Below are 15,812 nucleotides of genomic sequence, written 5' to 3'. Positions count from 1 at the left end.
TTGGATACATTTCATGTCAGTTACAAACGGTACTTTCGCGATTGGTTTACGCCAAACGTTTAAATTTCACATGGCGTCAAGGATTGCGTAATAGCTTCTTTTTTTCCCTCAGAAAAAAGGAGCTCTGTTGATAAGGGTCTGTTAGAGTAGAGCAAGTAATGCACTTGATTCAGTACTAGTTAATTAGAAAGTCTTTATTTTGCATCAGAATTTTTGGTAAGGCACGATCTTAAAAGCAAATATATTACTGAAACTGAAAAAAAGTTTAAATTTCCATATCGATGCATGGTGAATATAAATACACATTAATTTTGAAATCTCCCTTTTTAAAAACAATGAGATGACAGCAGAAGCAATCTTTATTAGATAAACAAGTCTACTAAATTTGTGCTGACCAAAATCTTTATGCATAGGGACAAGAAAATGAATGCAAATTCAATGGCTTGTAAAAAAAAGAAAGAAAAAAAAAGAAAAAAAAGAAAACCTGGCACAGTGGAGAATTAGACCTTTGAGACTCTCACACAAATGTTTATTTGGGAACCATGTTCATAGGCCTAAATGCAGTCTCGAGTTATACAAAAAGGAAATGACGACTGGTTGATAAACAGTAATGAGCATTTCTGCTTTTAAAGGAATACTGCATCCTTTTACACAATCCAAGCTTGTCATTTTACTAATAAAACTACTGGAAGTAACCACATCACATAAAGCATGTGCTTTTTGTTAGTCTAAGTGTGCTGACATTAATATGGTTAAATAAATATTCGATCCAACAAAACTCGTGTCTTGCAATAATTTTTTGACTCGATTGCTTCATTTTTTGACGTTATAGGGAGATTTCTGATGTGTAAGGAGTGAGAAAAGAAACCTATTTGAAAATGCTGCAGCAAGAGAGTGTTAAACATAAAGCTTCTTTGGCATAAAAATCCCTGAACATGTGTTAAAGAAAAGCCAGCAATTCTAATCTAAAACAGATTCAACATATGAATAAACAACAGCCTCTGGAAATCTTAAGATTGCAGGCAAAGGTCAAAATTGCATATGACATCATAAATAAGAAGAGACTACTGGTTTGGCATAGTGCAGATTGTCTCATGCCTAACACTGCTTTCCCCCTTTAGACCTGGGGTACCTCTTTACCCATATAAGAAAAGCACAAGGTTGGGTTCAATTGGAAGCGTGTTCCTGTTGGGCAAGTTTTGCACACACAGAATAAGTATAACTTACCCTGACAAAGAGGTTCTCATTGAACATCATTTTTGAATATAAACCTGACTTGTATTCAAAACCCATCCAAACAACACTTTGAATACTTTTGCTTGTATTAGAAATGTGTGGTCTGTATGGACCACTATATTAATTGCAGTTGTAACGGTCTGAGAAAAGCAAGGTAGATCTAGAACTGTGAACATAAATTCACTTTATCAGTGGTGATGCGGACTATAAATTACAAATCAAAAATGTACCCAAAAGAAAAAAAAAACAAAAACAACCTGAATCTGTTAATACTGAGTTTCAGGAATTTTTAAAAAGTTTTCTTCGTCTTCATCGGGCCACCATGATTTGGGGTGAGGAAGAGAGGGTGGACATTTTCCAAGTGCTGTGAGAAAACCATGTCATACATGATTTTTAAAACTTCAGATTACCACTATGTACCCAACTTTTTTTCAATACACCACAACCTCCATTTCTTTTAGCAGTGATAGGGTGAAAATGGCTTTTGTTGAAAACTCCAGCCAATGTCCATGCATTTGATGAATGGCATACGTGATCCAGTAGAGGTCAGTGTAGATCCATGTTTTTCACTATGATCTTGGCCAGAAGGGGGACAGTGATCGGTTTACTTCCTGCTTTAGAACAGTATTATCAGCAGAAAAAGACCAACATTCCCAGTGCTAATTCCTATTCCACGGAAAATCGTGGAGAGGAAGCTAATTTTCTGCAAGTCCTCATTTTTAGCATTAATGTTGGAATGACTAGTTAAGGCCAAGAGGTATTTATCAGTGCTGGAGAGTGAATGGAGCTAAATACTGAAATGGTCAATTTTTACATCCATACATTCATGCGTACATACATTTAGACATATACATAGCTTTGACTCTCAATACCACACACACACACACACACACACACACACACACACACACACACACACACACACACACACACACACGCACACACGCACAAACATTCCCTCACTCACTAAATAACAATCAAAAGCAAGACAAATATTAAGTATTAAAAAAGGAATGCACCTTGAGGTCCATCTCTATTGATATGCATAGAAACAAACAAAAATCATAATGGATAAATTGTACAGATACCTAAAGGTAGTGAAACGCTTTCTAGCCATCGCCTTTAAAACTAATGTTAGTGTAATAAAAGACAAACAAGTCACAGAAATAACACTACTGCACATTTTTGACAAAACACTTTTTTTGGAGGGTCAGCTTTTGCATATACACAGAACAGAACAAAACAAATAGGCACATATATCAGTTTTCCACATCTGAGACCAGAATGTATAGAAGCCCTCACAAGGCCGAAGCACAAACTGGCGAACGGTTTGGTGTGTTTCAGGAAAGTGTAGACGACTCATAGCTCGCTGCACACTTGTGAAAATATCATGTATGGGAGGCTAATCACGGAGGAAGCCAGATGTCATGCTTGCAATGGGTTTTTGCTCCCGCACACTTCCTTAAGAACACACAACAGCAGCTGCTTCCGCTGTTATGGTTCCAGGCTGCCGTCACACTGTGGTCTCACTCTTCCAAATCCCGCCCCTCATCCCCACCGAACCCTGCGATTGGTCCGTGCTGCTCGTGTCCAGCTGGATCACAGAGCCTTTCAGGGTCCCATTGGGTGCAGCAGGGGTGGGTGAGGTGGTAGTCCCGATGACCGTCGCCATGGCGACGTTCAGCGGGAACGAGCTCCGTCTGGAGTCCCTGTCGACTGCGGCAGCCGTTTTGAGGTTGTCCCGGCTGGCGCTGCGGCGCTGCGCATTCTGCTGCGTGGCCACGCGGCTTGCCACGGAGGGCAGCAGCGGGAAAGGCTTCCGGCCCCCGCTGCTGCCACCGTCGCTGCCCTCTGAGAGGCTTGTCGCTAGCCCCTCCCCACGGGGCCTCCCATTGGTCAGCGGCCCATTCTGGCTCTCTGAGTGGCTGTTCCGGAGGCTCCCGTTCTCGCTGGACGCGGGCCTGTGAAGATGATGCACTTGTTCCATCCCAGGGGGGCCCAGGGCTCCCACGCTACCCCCACCCCCACCGCCCCGCAAGGCCTTGAGCCGATAGTGTCCCCTCCCCTCCCCCCGGTGGTGGTACAGAGCACCGCCCGCTTTAGTTCGACCGCCGGCCTTCCTCCTCTGCGGCTGCTGGGTCGGAGCGGTGGCGTTGGGCGCGGATGGAGCGTCGTTGGCGGGCTTGCTGCTGCTGTTGTTGTTGTCCGTGCTTGTGCTGGTGTTGGTGCCGGCACCTGTCGGGGCACGGCCGGCGCTGTGGGCGTTGTCCTGCGTCACCTGCAGAAGGTTGGTGAGTTTGCAGGGCCCGGTGCCGGTGCTACCCGCGCCGCTGGGCGTGGATGATGACCTGGCGGAGGAGGAGTAGTTGTTCGGCTCAGCCGGCGGTGGCGGACAACCCGCGAAAAGCGGCGAGCCCCTCTCTGAGGCGCTCTGCCCGCTGACGCCAGCCGTGCAGGGCGGCCCGTAGGCAGGCATGGGCTGCGAGCGATGGTAGCCCGGGCAGCAGCTTAGCCAGGCCGCCTGGACATCCAGGCGCTTGAAGCAGTGATGGAGGACCAGAAAGACGCCCAGGCCGGTGGCCACGCCCCCATACAGGCAGCTGAAGAGCTTCCTCTCCCTGTCCGCATGCCACATAGCCATCGCGCCGCAGCACCACGTGAGCACAAACACCAGCTGTGTCGCCAGCAGCGCCAAAAACTGTGCCTTTGGTGAGTGCAGGTCCTCTGGCGCCGCCCTGGCACGCACCGGGCCGACCGCGGAGTCTGTTGAGAGCAGGCTGGTGCTGCCGCTGAGAGCCGGTTGGGCCTCGGGCGGCGGGGTGGAGCCAGAGGCGGAGCTGGACGGCTCTTTGGCCCTCTGGGAGTTTTGACACCTCAGGCGAGTCACAGTGCACAGGAAGTAGATCCAGGTCACCACGATCACCAGGCCAGCCGGAACATAGAATGCGCCGATACTAGGTTGCCATAGCAACCAGCAGCTGCACAAGGGTCAGAGGCAGTAAAAAGGTCAGAGGGCAAAGGCAACGAATTACTCAGATGACAGAAATACAAAAAGAGCTCTGTATTAAAGACTCCTGTTAAAAGGGGCTACACAGGATTGCCAGAATGTGTAATAAATCTAAGGTTGCCGTAACGAGGGTCAAAGGGCGAGTGTGTTATGAATGAGACCATATGGAAAAAATGTTGCTCCCAGTTGTACTGCTGCGGCCCCGGTACTCACTAAGGTATGCCGTCTCCGTAGTTGTTGATGTTGACAGCTGCTGTGATCCCGCATATGATCAGGGGAACACCCCCAGCAATCAGATAAAACCTGCAGAGAGGCACAGAGCGGAAAATGTTCCAGATGAACAACTGTGACAAGAGGAAGCGTCAGTAACCCACAACAAGATTTGAACGGTAGGCATCTAAGTGCATCTAAAAGCAGTTATGTAGGTTATAAAGTAATCTGTATCAAGGATCAGAATCTTCTAGCCAGTAACTTCATAATGTATTTAAGAAGCTGTACTTTCATCATTTCAAAAATCAATTCTATTATAATCAGCTAGATTATGTTTGGTTAAAAATGTTACATTTTACATTGTATTAGCCCTGTTAGGCCACATTTGAGCCTCTTATTAAAAGCTATAGAAGAACTGCTGTAAGTGGGGTGGGAGAAAGGAGGGAACATGGATGTGATTTATCCCAGGGAGCAGACCCTGTGTCTGGGCAGATCCCCGCAGGCTGGGTGGGTAGCATGGAAGTCAGGGGCAAAAGGTTGAGAGGTCAGTGGTACAGTGTGAGAAACCCAGATTGGAGGGAGGGGGCAGGGCTGTATTTATGTTCCTATGTGGGTCTTCATGTGTGACTGTCAGTTAGCATTAGCCCTTATTAGATTAATGGCTTTCCTCTTCACTTCTGTGTAATCCATTTGCCTTACATTCTCCCCGCCCCCTTCTTTCTAAACTCCAGCTCTCCAACAGATGGCTCTTGATTTCTGGAAGACAATGGTGCCTTTTGACCAGTCAGGTCTGGAATCGTGGTGGTCTTTTGACTAGTCAGGTCCGAGATCGTGGTGGTCTTTTGTGCTTACATGCTCGTCTTTAAAGAGTACAGTATGCTCCAAGATGTCATGTTCGCCTCTGTCGAGCCCATAAAACCCTTTTTATTTTTCTCCATCAAAGGCCAGCATGCCAAAATAGCTAAACTACCACATAGCTTCGCACAGTGCCATCACTGTCCGCGTAGCAAGCGCGTCCGGAATCGGCTCTGCGGAATTATGGTGGGGGGCGGTAAATTCTTCTGTTGCCCCCTGACGACATCACTCACCTGAGCATGGGCCGCTGGACAGGCGGCACCCCGGCCTCGCCCTCCGGTTGCCGTGGAGACTGCCACAAGGCTTCCTTGTAGAGCACACGTGCACTGATCCCAATCCACAACAGAGTGGACAAAGAAGAGTAGTGCAGAACAATACCCACCTAACACACACACACACACACACACACACACACACACACACACACACACACACACACACACACACACACACACACACGACAGAAACTCATGCATGGACTGTGCATTTATAGTATTTGGCAAACGCCCTTGTCCAGAGCGACTTACAGAAGTGCTTTGTGGTGTCTATCAAAAACACGCCCTCGTCCTATATTAGGTCCGCTGCTCCAGCAGAGTTTATGATAAGCTCGAGATCAGGTAAACTTAGTGTGCAGTTTATGCTTACTGCTTGACACACGACTGGGTAGCCGGTCAGGGTAATGCCCCCTGCGAACACCGCCATCGTCATGGCGATGTGGAAACAGGTGTTGAGGAGGGTGTGCCAGCTCTTCCTGGTAATCCTGATGGAGCTGAGGAAGAAGGAGGACACATGAGATGATCCAGCTGTGTTCTCCTCTTAGCCTGTTTTTGCTGTTCTTCAGAAAAAGCACCTCTACACTGTGCACCATAAGTGTAAGTTCAAGCAACGCACACACACACACACACACACACACACACACACACACACACACACACACACACACACACACACACACACACACACAGACACGCACACACAGACACACACCCTACCTGTGGTGCAAAATGTATGTGAAGATGATGGTAAAGAGGCAGAGGAGAAGTACTGCAGTGCAGGTGTAGACCACCGGATGGAGCACTTCCACAGGAATGGGGGTCAGACCTGGGAAATTAGGCACCTCCTGAGAGAGAACGAGAGAGAGAGAGAGAGAGAGATATGGTGAGTGAGAAGAATTACCCAACTCACATACTATGCGTTCACATAGACAGACTAATTGCATCCTCCTCCTCTTTGATAAGTTATAACAGGCTACATTCCTTGGTCACTGTTTGGCCAAACACAGCATGCAACTCAAGCTCTAATTAAACTCGACCATTATTCCGAACGCTGTTACATTTCGAGATATGACATGAAGGATATGAAGGCCGACCGGGAGCCAAGAACAGCATGGCCACGACGATCCTCTCAACAGCGAGCCGCGTTTCCAAACACACAAATAAGCTTTTACGTCCCTTGTCCGAGGATGTTTGGGTTAGGGGGGATGCGGTGTTAAATGACTGTAGGTAACGAGGTGCGCATCCTCCTAAGGAATGTGTCTGTCCACACATTAGGGCAGGCGGGGCACAGAAGCTCATTAGCGAGATAACAGTCACCGTAGCTAACCTATCGGGCTGTGCCTGTCACACTCTGCTGTCAGCTGCCTTGCATGAACTCCTCACAGTGGCATGAGTTCCATAAATACAGACAATTCATTACTTTTTGTGTTCCCATATTGGAGATGGCTGGTAAAAATGCGATCGGGAATTCACTCACACGAAACAGCTCATATATATGCCACTGACCAACTATATAGGAGATTGGAATGTTGTGGTTCTCAACCCGTTTCCCAGAGATGACTGTTTTTGCTCTCCGAACATACTTGGACTTCACAATCACGGTCACTGAATTGCTGGTACAGATGTTCTGAGAACTGGGATATCACAAGTTGTGGACTGGACTGGGGTCCATAAGAACAGGGTTGAAAACCGCTATTTTAATCCATTAAGCAGTTATAATCCGTAAGATCAGTTCACATCCGTGTGAAAGACACAGCTGGTATTTGATGGCTTTGACCCACATCCTTACCTGAAGCACAGCATAGTTGCTGAGCACAGAGCAGTGGAGCGTGGAGGTGCTTGAGTCACTGTGGGCCAGCTGACAGCCATCTGAACGCCAACTCCCATGATGCTTGAGTGCCTGCAGGCTCCAGTGGGCAGCCACAGGGTCACTGCCAGGTGACGTGTGTCGTAGTGACACTATGATAGGAGCAGACTGGTTCCACATGGTGCAGCCATCTAAGAGACGAAGACAGAAAAGGTGAGAAAGAACGGTCATCTGAGGCGAATGTGGGGCTATTGGGTAAAAAACATTTTTGAGAATTCGCATTATTGGATTTGCTAAATTGAGTTATTGCCTGCAGGAAAGAATGATGTCAGTCTTTTTCCAGGACTCTACTTTTATGCCATTTTCCAGCACTTTACATTCTTTCAAGCCTTATAAACTACCGTGAACACATTGTGTGAAGCAACCTCACGCCCATGGATCTCAGCCAGGATTTGGTCAGCGCCTTTATAACGTCTGCATCAGTTCTGGTGTATTTCTCCATCAAACACTTTATCGCGTATTATGTCGTTTGGTATTTAATAGTGTTTAGTGCCACTCCCTGCTTGGTGCTGCCGGACAGCAGGTGACTCACCGAGGCCTGCGTAAATGACCGGTGTGTTGGCGCTGCGTCTTTGAGTGTGGTCAGATGTACTGCTGGCGTTTCCAATGAAAGGGAAGAACCTTCCTGTGCGGAAAGCCACAAACTGCAGTTTGCAGTCCGTCGGAGCACTCGGAGGAAAGAGAGATGGAGGGAGGGAGACCGAAGCAAGTGCCACGGCATTCTGAAAAGAAAAAAAATAGTAACATCACAGAGTATTAGCAGCGTTTATTGTATTACAATAAATTAAGATCCGTTTTTTAACATTAGGACACGACACATTTTTCGAACATTTCTTTTTACTAGAACTTTTTATTCTATGGCACCTTTAAAGGGAAAGCATTTAGTGAAGTGTTGTGGGTTCCAGTGGTACAACGGAAGCGTAACTGCTGCTCGTTGGTGGAGTCTATCGTTTCCAATCCAGAACTGATTCCTGAGCTCTCCCGTCTCTGATATGCAGTGCAACTCATGCCAGTAAAGTGGGCGGGGCGTATCAAGTGTGCTTCAATCACGATGTTCCGAGACATCTGCAGGTAGACCAAGGCAGTGGTAAATATTATTTAAAGATTTCAAAAAACATCTTACTATGTTCTGTCTTCATTATGTTTTTATTCTTTGTCACAAAAAAAACCAGATCACATCTAAGAGCATAAAAACAAATGTCTTTATCAATAACCATAAAGCACCCTGATTTCACGCAGTGCCCGTCACAAAATGATTGCTTTTTGTGTTGTGAAGCTTCTACTTGTTCCACTGCGGCAGGCCCTGCCCTACAGCAAGACCAGTGTGAGTGGCTGTGACCTCCAGGCTCCCCCACCCCACGCTAGCCACTGAATGCTGCGTTTGTCCTGTGAGCGAGAGTGGGCTCCGGGGTTACACAGCAGTGCACTCTGGGAGAATAAACACGGCGTCTAAACTTAGGGCTCCTACAGATGTCCAGGAAATTGGAGATATGCTCGGTACCATCCTTCAACCCAAAAAAAACGCTGACGTTACCAACAGCGAACGAACAGCCGTGAAAAATGGCCATCTAAATCAGATAATGCTAAGTGACGCCTTTCATTCATCTTTACGTACTTAGACTTTCTTGGGTGAAGTGTTCCTTAAAGAGGGACTGATGGTCCTGTGGCGTGACCTACCATCGAGAGGTCCTGAGCGAGGGGTTCCAGCTGAGGCCAGGCCAGCGACTCCAGGGAGTGCACAATGGAGCTGCAAACCCTCTCTTCTCTCTGAGCCCGGGACAGGATCTGACCGTCCACTTGCATCAGGTTACTCGCCATCTCTACCAGAATCTCCGACAGCTGTGACACCAATAGGGTCTCAGGACCGAATATCTGTTGCAATTTGTGTTGCAATCTCTGCTCACAGGAAAGCTCAGTTTTAACGTTCACAGATGATACACGCGCGCGCACAAACGCACGCGCACGCGCACACAAAGATGGATGCACAGACTGCACCAACCTCACGTTGCTGTTTGATATAGTCCATGAATTTCTGCATCATCTGTGCCACATAGAGAACATCCACTGTGTCTGTGAAGCCTGCTGCCTCCAGAGTGTAGGACCTCACCTGATGTGCTAACGTCACAGCGCTGGAAGCATTGATGGGACTCTAGAGCATCAAACCAGAAGCAAGAAACATTCTCGACTAAATATCTGTTTAGAGTGTAATAAGACATGTCACACAACTGCAATACATCTATAATACACAGTAGAATGAGCATGATCAAAATCTGATTGCTAACTACTGAAAGCTATGGCGACCGAAGCGACTGAACTTCCAGTATATACTTATTTGGGTCACTGTAGAAGGATTACCAGTATGAAATTGTGGAGGACATTGGTGATGTCATTGGTGTAGAGACACTGAGAGTAGTCTCCTTCTTCCCAGCGCCCAGAACGGTCGCAGTAACGAGATGCCTTCTTCTGGTCCACACCACCCCCTACAGCTATGGCTGGGTAATGCAGCTGCAGGCAGTGCTGATATGAGGTGATTCCAGCCAGAGTTCTTGGCCATCTGCAGAATGGGGACATAGCCATGAATACCCACAAGACATCCGTGCCAGCAATATTATACAGTATTTACTTTGCATAATTAGAACAGAATTGGAGTTATTTTGTGCAGAAAATAATGCTATGTGGAATTCTTAGATGTCTAGCTTGGTACCGAAGATCAATGTAGACTTTTATATCCTTTTTGCTTGTTGTAAAATTAGCCAGCAGGTGTAATTATGAGGTGTGGGTCTAGTCCTCCTGACCTGAACTCTCCTCTGTTATTGGTCACTCTCTGCTCAGGGCAGAAGGTGGCGCTGTTCTCTAGAACCACGATCTCCACGCTGCGCGAGATGTTTCCCCGGCCCGTCGACACCACGCACTCCCACTCGCCGCTCGCCTCCACGTGCACGTTCGCCAGGATCAGCTCGCTGTGGAGAGAACGGTCAGTCAGGAGGACGGGGACATCGCGCGGCGTCTCCCATTAGCCCGGCCGTGGAGGTTACCTGGTGACGAACGTGCAGTCGTGCACCACATTTGCCTCCAGCAGAACTCCGTCCGAGGGATCGTTCGTCACGGCCTGACCTTGGTGGCGCCAGTGCAAGGCCGTGATGTTGTCCACCAGGGCGGCGGTACAGTGGAACGGCAGCCTGTCTCCTTTGAACACAATCTGGCGCAGGGAGGGTAACAGGGAGAGCGTGTGCAGCTCTAAAGGGCCTTCTGGGAAACACAAGAAAACATACAGTCGTTCCCCAGAAGCTAACAGCACCTACCAGACAGGAAAAATACAGCTGGGAGTACCCAACACGATACTGTGCATCACTGTGACATAAAATGGCATATGCTTCTGGATTTTGTAGCTTTAATCTTTTGACTAGTATCAGCTATTTTCTGTACAATTTCCCTTCTGTGTATTTTGCCCAGCTTGGGTAAACAGAAATGGTTTTATTAAAGTATTATTTTACACTGGTGTGGTTTCTCTGTGCAAGAGGATTCACTACTGGTGTTATGCTTTGTCCAGTATGTATGAACGTAGAACATTGGTGGGCCTTCCAGAATGCTAAGAAACCAACCTGTTAGCTATCGTCTTAGGAAATAACTGAAGAAAGTCTGATTCTAGTCACTCCTCTGTAGCAGGAGGTGCAACACAGTCATTTTCTAGTGGAACTTTGCTTTCCTGTTGTTGGTTGACCCCATCAGGCTGATTGCAAGATAGTCGGGCTGAATCAGATATGTTCCGCGGTTTTTAGATTATTGGCAAGCGTCCTTTATTCATAACACCCAAACCACAGAGGAATTGCTTATAGACAGTCAGCACTATCTGTCACTTGCCAAGACAAATATGTTTTAAGAGTCACGGAGGAAAGAATGGTGACATGAGCTGATATTGAAACAGCAGCAGGAAGTCTGGTTTGAGGCCCCGAGACGCCTCCTGGAAAAAAAAAAAAAAAAAACCCACCTCAGCACATACCTCACGGCGAGATCAGACACGGTCCGACTATATGAGCCTCAGAGAAACCAAATCAGACCCCCAGCCACAGAGGACAGAGTGCAGAATGATGGGCTATGAAAAAAGGAGGTGTTTGCATCTGGGCACCTGGGATTTGAACCGAGTGCCAGCAGAATTCCACCAAGCAGCCAGGATGCTGTGGCGACCAAAGGAGGGCAGGCCTTCCAGAAAGGTGGGTGAATTTTCAAAACAGCACTGGAATCCTGTGACCCCCCCCCCCCTTCCAGAATCCAGGAGCTTTTATTTTAGTAAGCTGAAACTTTCTCAGTATTTAACTTTCCCCTCACTCTTCCCCTCCTCTGGAGTATACGTTTATGAGGACCCACGCATATTTAAGATGCTTCGTTTGGGCCGGTTTTCTCATATGCAGTGTATAATCTCCACGTTGACATACATGGATGCATATTTTTCTCACAACAAGCACTTTTGGGCAGTCTTTGTCTCACTTTTCAACAGACTGTTCCTGCAAAATCCTCTCGCCAGTTTTCCAGACTATCCAAACTATGAAAAATATTCCCAAACCTCCAGTTCTACTAACTGGACCAAATCAACCATCCTCCCACTCAACATGAACTTCTCAGACATGGAATTTCTTCCCATTCCCATAACCGCTCGGCAGATCACATATTTGGCCTAAGAAGTCTCCACCCTGTTGTCAGAACTGCCAAAACTCAATTTCAGTTCATTACTCACAACTATAAATGATAACCTCCAACGCTGAATGAACCCCCCACATCTACTCATTGGCAGAATATTTACTATCTGAATGGCAGTATTACCAATAGTAAACATCTTATTTACTCCCACTCAACCTCCCTCTGCCTGCCATAAAACGTTAGACTGCATCATCCACAACTTTTAGTGGAAAAAAATAATTTAGCCTTGCCATTTATTAATCCAACACTCAAATACCACCACAGTCGGAAAAGTCCAGTCCTCAAAAAAGCATCAACTCTGACAGCCTGGCAGAAATTTCACAAGCTCAGAAATGGATTTAGTATCTTTTGTTCCCAGCAACAAAAAGATACAAACCAAATACAAATGGACAGAAAAGGGTGTTAGTCATTTCAGTCACATTTTTCAGAACAGTAACTTTGCATCTTTGTCACATCTAACCCAGACACGCTGAGAACAACCAGTTTCCTCCAACTCAGATACATCATGTGTTCAAAAATCAAAGACAAAGAAATTATATTAGATCCACCCCATCAATTTCAGACTTTCTCAGTAATTCCTTTTCAAACAATCTCGTATCCAAAGTGTATAGATTAATATCTAAATCAAACCCAACAATTTTAGGCCAATGAAAAAATGGGAAGATCATCTCACAGTTCTTCACACTGCTGACATCTGGACTCACGTTCTTAAAAACGCATTTAACAACACCAACCTTTATCTTATGCAATATAAAGTAAACAGACTACACTACACTAGCCAAAGATTACCTAAAACAGGATGGGTGGTCACTGAAATTTGCCCTCACTGTTCACTAAATACACCAGACAACTATATACATGCCATGTGGTATTACCAACCCATCATACACTTCTAGCAACATGTTAGAAAACAATTAAGTGACGCATCAGCAGTCAGGTTAATGGAAACAATCAGCAGAGCACTGCTGGTGGCACTAGCCGTTGCCAAGACAACCATTTTGATTAACTGAAAATCAAGAAAAATGTTACTGTTAATCACCGGGAGAAAACTTCCTTTCAGACCATATATCAATGGAAAAGCTTTTGGCATTTATCAAAAATAAATCTCCAGATTCAACGCAACCTTGACAGCACTCTGTACTGATTATTGGTCCTACATAAGGGGATGGTGTGAATAATGGCAGACAAAAAAAATCCTTTTCTCACCACAGGTCAGTTCGCTCTCTTGCACGTCACGGAGTTGTCTGTTTTGGAGCTTTCTGGGGTACGCGCAAAACGTTTCTCCACCGAGCCGGGCCGAACTGGTGCGGAAAAAGCCTGGCACCCAGCGCAGGCTGCAATCACATGACAGGAACTCCGAGTCAAAGTTCCTGTTCGGGAAGGAAGAGGAACTTACTTCCATATAGGATAATTTGATCCTGATTTAAATCTGACAGTTGATATTAAAAAGTCCTTGTGACATGAACACACAGGCAGATGAAAACATATGTGTGCATGCAATGAATTAATCTCCAAGATCTGCGTTTCTCGCCGTTCTGTAGGTGACCCTTGGGCTGTGCAAGGGTTTCTGAGATAATCTGTCATGCTCACAGACCCTGAGCAGAGCGTGCACTTTCTCTTGAATGGCGCAGGAGACTGGGTTAAATATCAGCCAGATCTTCCACGGTCACATTACAGGATTAACCCGTCATACCTGACAAAGAAACAAGCCTTCTTCTCATATGAGCTAAAACCACAGCTGGGAATTACCATCAGGGATCAAACACGCACGTCCACGGATAAGCGTGCTTACATACATATATTAATCGGTGCTTCTCAGAGGCTGATCTAGGAACAGTGGCTGTAGAACATTGGACTCTAAAGCCAATATGACTGTTTTTTTTTTTGTTTGTTTGTTTGTTTGTTTTTTTTGCACTGACCCTTTTGTACTGACTGCAGTACAGCATGCACCTTCGACCAGTGCTGCCCATTGCGTATAGAGAAAAACACGATAACGACATTGCTTTCTGAGTTTCAGCCATTCCAGTTTTGTCCTGCGGTAGGCCGATTTGGAGTGGAGTGGCTGCAGCAGGTTTCGCCAGCGTGCTTTGTTACTCACACCAGCTTTAGAGATGAAAGCTCCTGGAAAATGTTCGGATCCAGTGAGGAGAAGATGTTGCCTGAGATGTTACTGAAGGACAAGGACACACACACACACACACACACACACACACACACACACACACACACACACACACACACACACACACACACACACACACACACACACACACATTTAGAGAACAAGTGGCTCACTGGTCAGGGACATGACATCATTGTCCACGGTTGTGTGTCTCTCACGACTTACAGTTTGGTAAGGTTCGCGAGTCCCTGGAAAATGTCTGGAGTGAGGCAGCCAATCCGGTTGTTGGACAGGTCACTGTAAACAATGAGAAACGGGGTACACAGAACGGTTCAACACAGCCGCCCAGCCAATACAGTGCTCTGCGCAGTCCAGTTTGGCAGCGGGCTTTAAAATGCTCAAAGATACGAAGTGGGAACGTCCTCTAAAAAGCCTATATGTGAAAGCGTAATGAGTACAAGCTAATGTCAGATACACAAACTACTATAAACTCATCATAACATAACCCAAACAAGACGAGACAGGGGCCCATTAAAGAGCACCAGGGAGACACACTTGTGTCTGCCTCTGCTTAGACTTAGACTTGCATCTTCTGGTGCGTCCTCTGCTGTTTGAACTGATCCACCCGGAGCATGTCGCTATCTCTGCAACGCTTATTTAGACAAGCCTACGGATCCGTCTCTGACAAAACACCCGCCAGGGAACGAATGGGAGTACACGCAGCAGCTGGAGGGCCAGAGAGCAAGTCGGCCTTTTCGGTCGCCATGTTGCCTTCTGGGATTGCGTTCGAGTCAGGGGCAGACGCTGTCCCTATGGCGACACAGACAGGCTGGATCTGTATTCCCTGGGTGAGCTCTGCTTCAGTTAAATCGATTCTCCTCTTGACACGCTCGCGAGAAACCGCCACGGGCTCGCGGTCCTTCCAGGAAGCCCGACGAGACACAAGCAAGCGGTCAGTGAGCAGCCCACTGCTGCTCCTAGCGCCCGCTGCGGGGACCTTCGAGGGGTCTGTGGTTCCCACGACAACAGGCTGGAGCATTTGCCTTACTGGAGCTGCTTGCAAAACCGGCTGGAAAGAAGCCTGCATTTAATCATGATGTCAGACTACAGATATCCCCAACTCAGCCATAATCTTAATCTTGTAGACGGTCATTGGCACACGTCTTCAGTGCTTAATTTTGAAGAATTTTTTTATGATGAGAGAAAAAAAACCCCAAAAAACTACTGTATCCCGTGACACAGCACAGTTGTAAAATGGTCCACGTGATGTTTCTGTATCTATGGTGAAAGACTTTATTATCATCAGTATTATCATAACTGGAGAAGATACGTTGTTCTGTTCTCTCTGTCATATGGGAATAATACCGTCCATCTTAACTGAAGCGTGCATCACTTACAGTTTCCGCAGCACTGTCAGACTCTGAAAGGCTCCGGGCATCACTGCGCTGATCAAGTTATTCCTGAGGTCCCTGCAGAGATGAGATACACCGCTGAGATGTGGGAGAGACAAGGCACTTGGTCGAGACATGTGTGAGACAAGAATCA

At 46.7% G+C, this 15,812-nt stretch overlaps 1 protein-coding gene across 7 annotated transcripts in view; it reads right to left on the bottom strand.

Annotated features, from left to right (window-relative positions):
* Positions 1 to 179: 179 nt before the first annotated feature.
* The window catches only part of adgra2 (adhesion G protein-coupled receptor A2), a 48,562-nt gene continuing 32,929 nt past the window's right edge, over positions 180 to 15,812 (bottom strand). For 6 of the 7 annotated variants that reach the window (XM_035536234.2, XM_035536235.2, XM_035536236.2 and 3 more), the window contains 17 exons: positions 15,665 to 15,736; positions 14,493 to 14,564; positions 14,244 to 14,315; positions 13,352 to 13,515; positions 10,486 to 10,699; positions 10,246 to 10,410; positions 9,806 to 10,004; positions 9,450 to 9,599; positions 9,128 to 9,346; positions 8,315 to 8,515; positions 7,983 to 8,172; positions 7,373 to 7,581; positions 6,301 to 6,428; positions 5,954 to 6,077; positions 5,542 to 5,690; positions 4,457 to 4,546; positions 180 to 4,214 (listed from right to left, as the gene is read on the bottom strand). In XM_035536234.2, the coding sequence (XP_035392127.1) occupies positions 2,750 to 4,214; positions 4,457 to 4,546; positions 5,542 to 5,690; positions 5,954 to 6,077; positions 6,301 to 6,428; positions 7,373 to 7,581; positions 7,983 to 8,172; positions 8,315 to 8,515; positions 9,128 to 9,346; positions 9,450 to 9,599; positions 9,806 to 10,004; positions 10,246 to 10,410; positions 10,486 to 10,699; positions 13,352 to 13,515; positions 14,244 to 14,315; positions 14,493 to 14,564; positions 15,665 to 15,736 (3,883 nt within the window). In that variant the 3' untranslated portion in view covers positions 180 to 2,749. The remainder of the gene's footprint in view (positions 4,215 to 4,456; positions 4,547 to 5,541; positions 5,691 to 5,953; positions 6,078 to 6,300; positions 6,429 to 7,372; positions 7,582 to 7,982; positions 8,173 to 8,314; positions 8,516 to 9,127; positions 9,347 to 9,449; positions 9,600 to 9,805; positions 10,005 to 10,245; positions 10,411 to 10,485; positions 10,700 to 13,351; positions 13,516 to 14,243; positions 14,316 to 14,492; positions 14,565 to 15,664; positions 15,737 to 15,812) is intronic. The other variant, XM_027025030.3, reaches the window with a different exon arrangement.

Source organism: Electrophorus electricus, chromosome 20 (assembly GCF_041902795.1).
Source record: "Electrophorus electricus isolate QZ-2024a chromosome 20, ASM4190279v1, whole genome shotgun sequence".
Classification (NCBI taxonomy): Eukaryota; Metazoa; Chordata; class Actinopteri; order Gymnotiformes; family Gymnotidae; genus Electrophorus; species Electrophorus electricus.
Note: the sequence above shows the minus strand (reverse complement) of the source record. Positions and strands in the feature narration are given on the sequence as shown.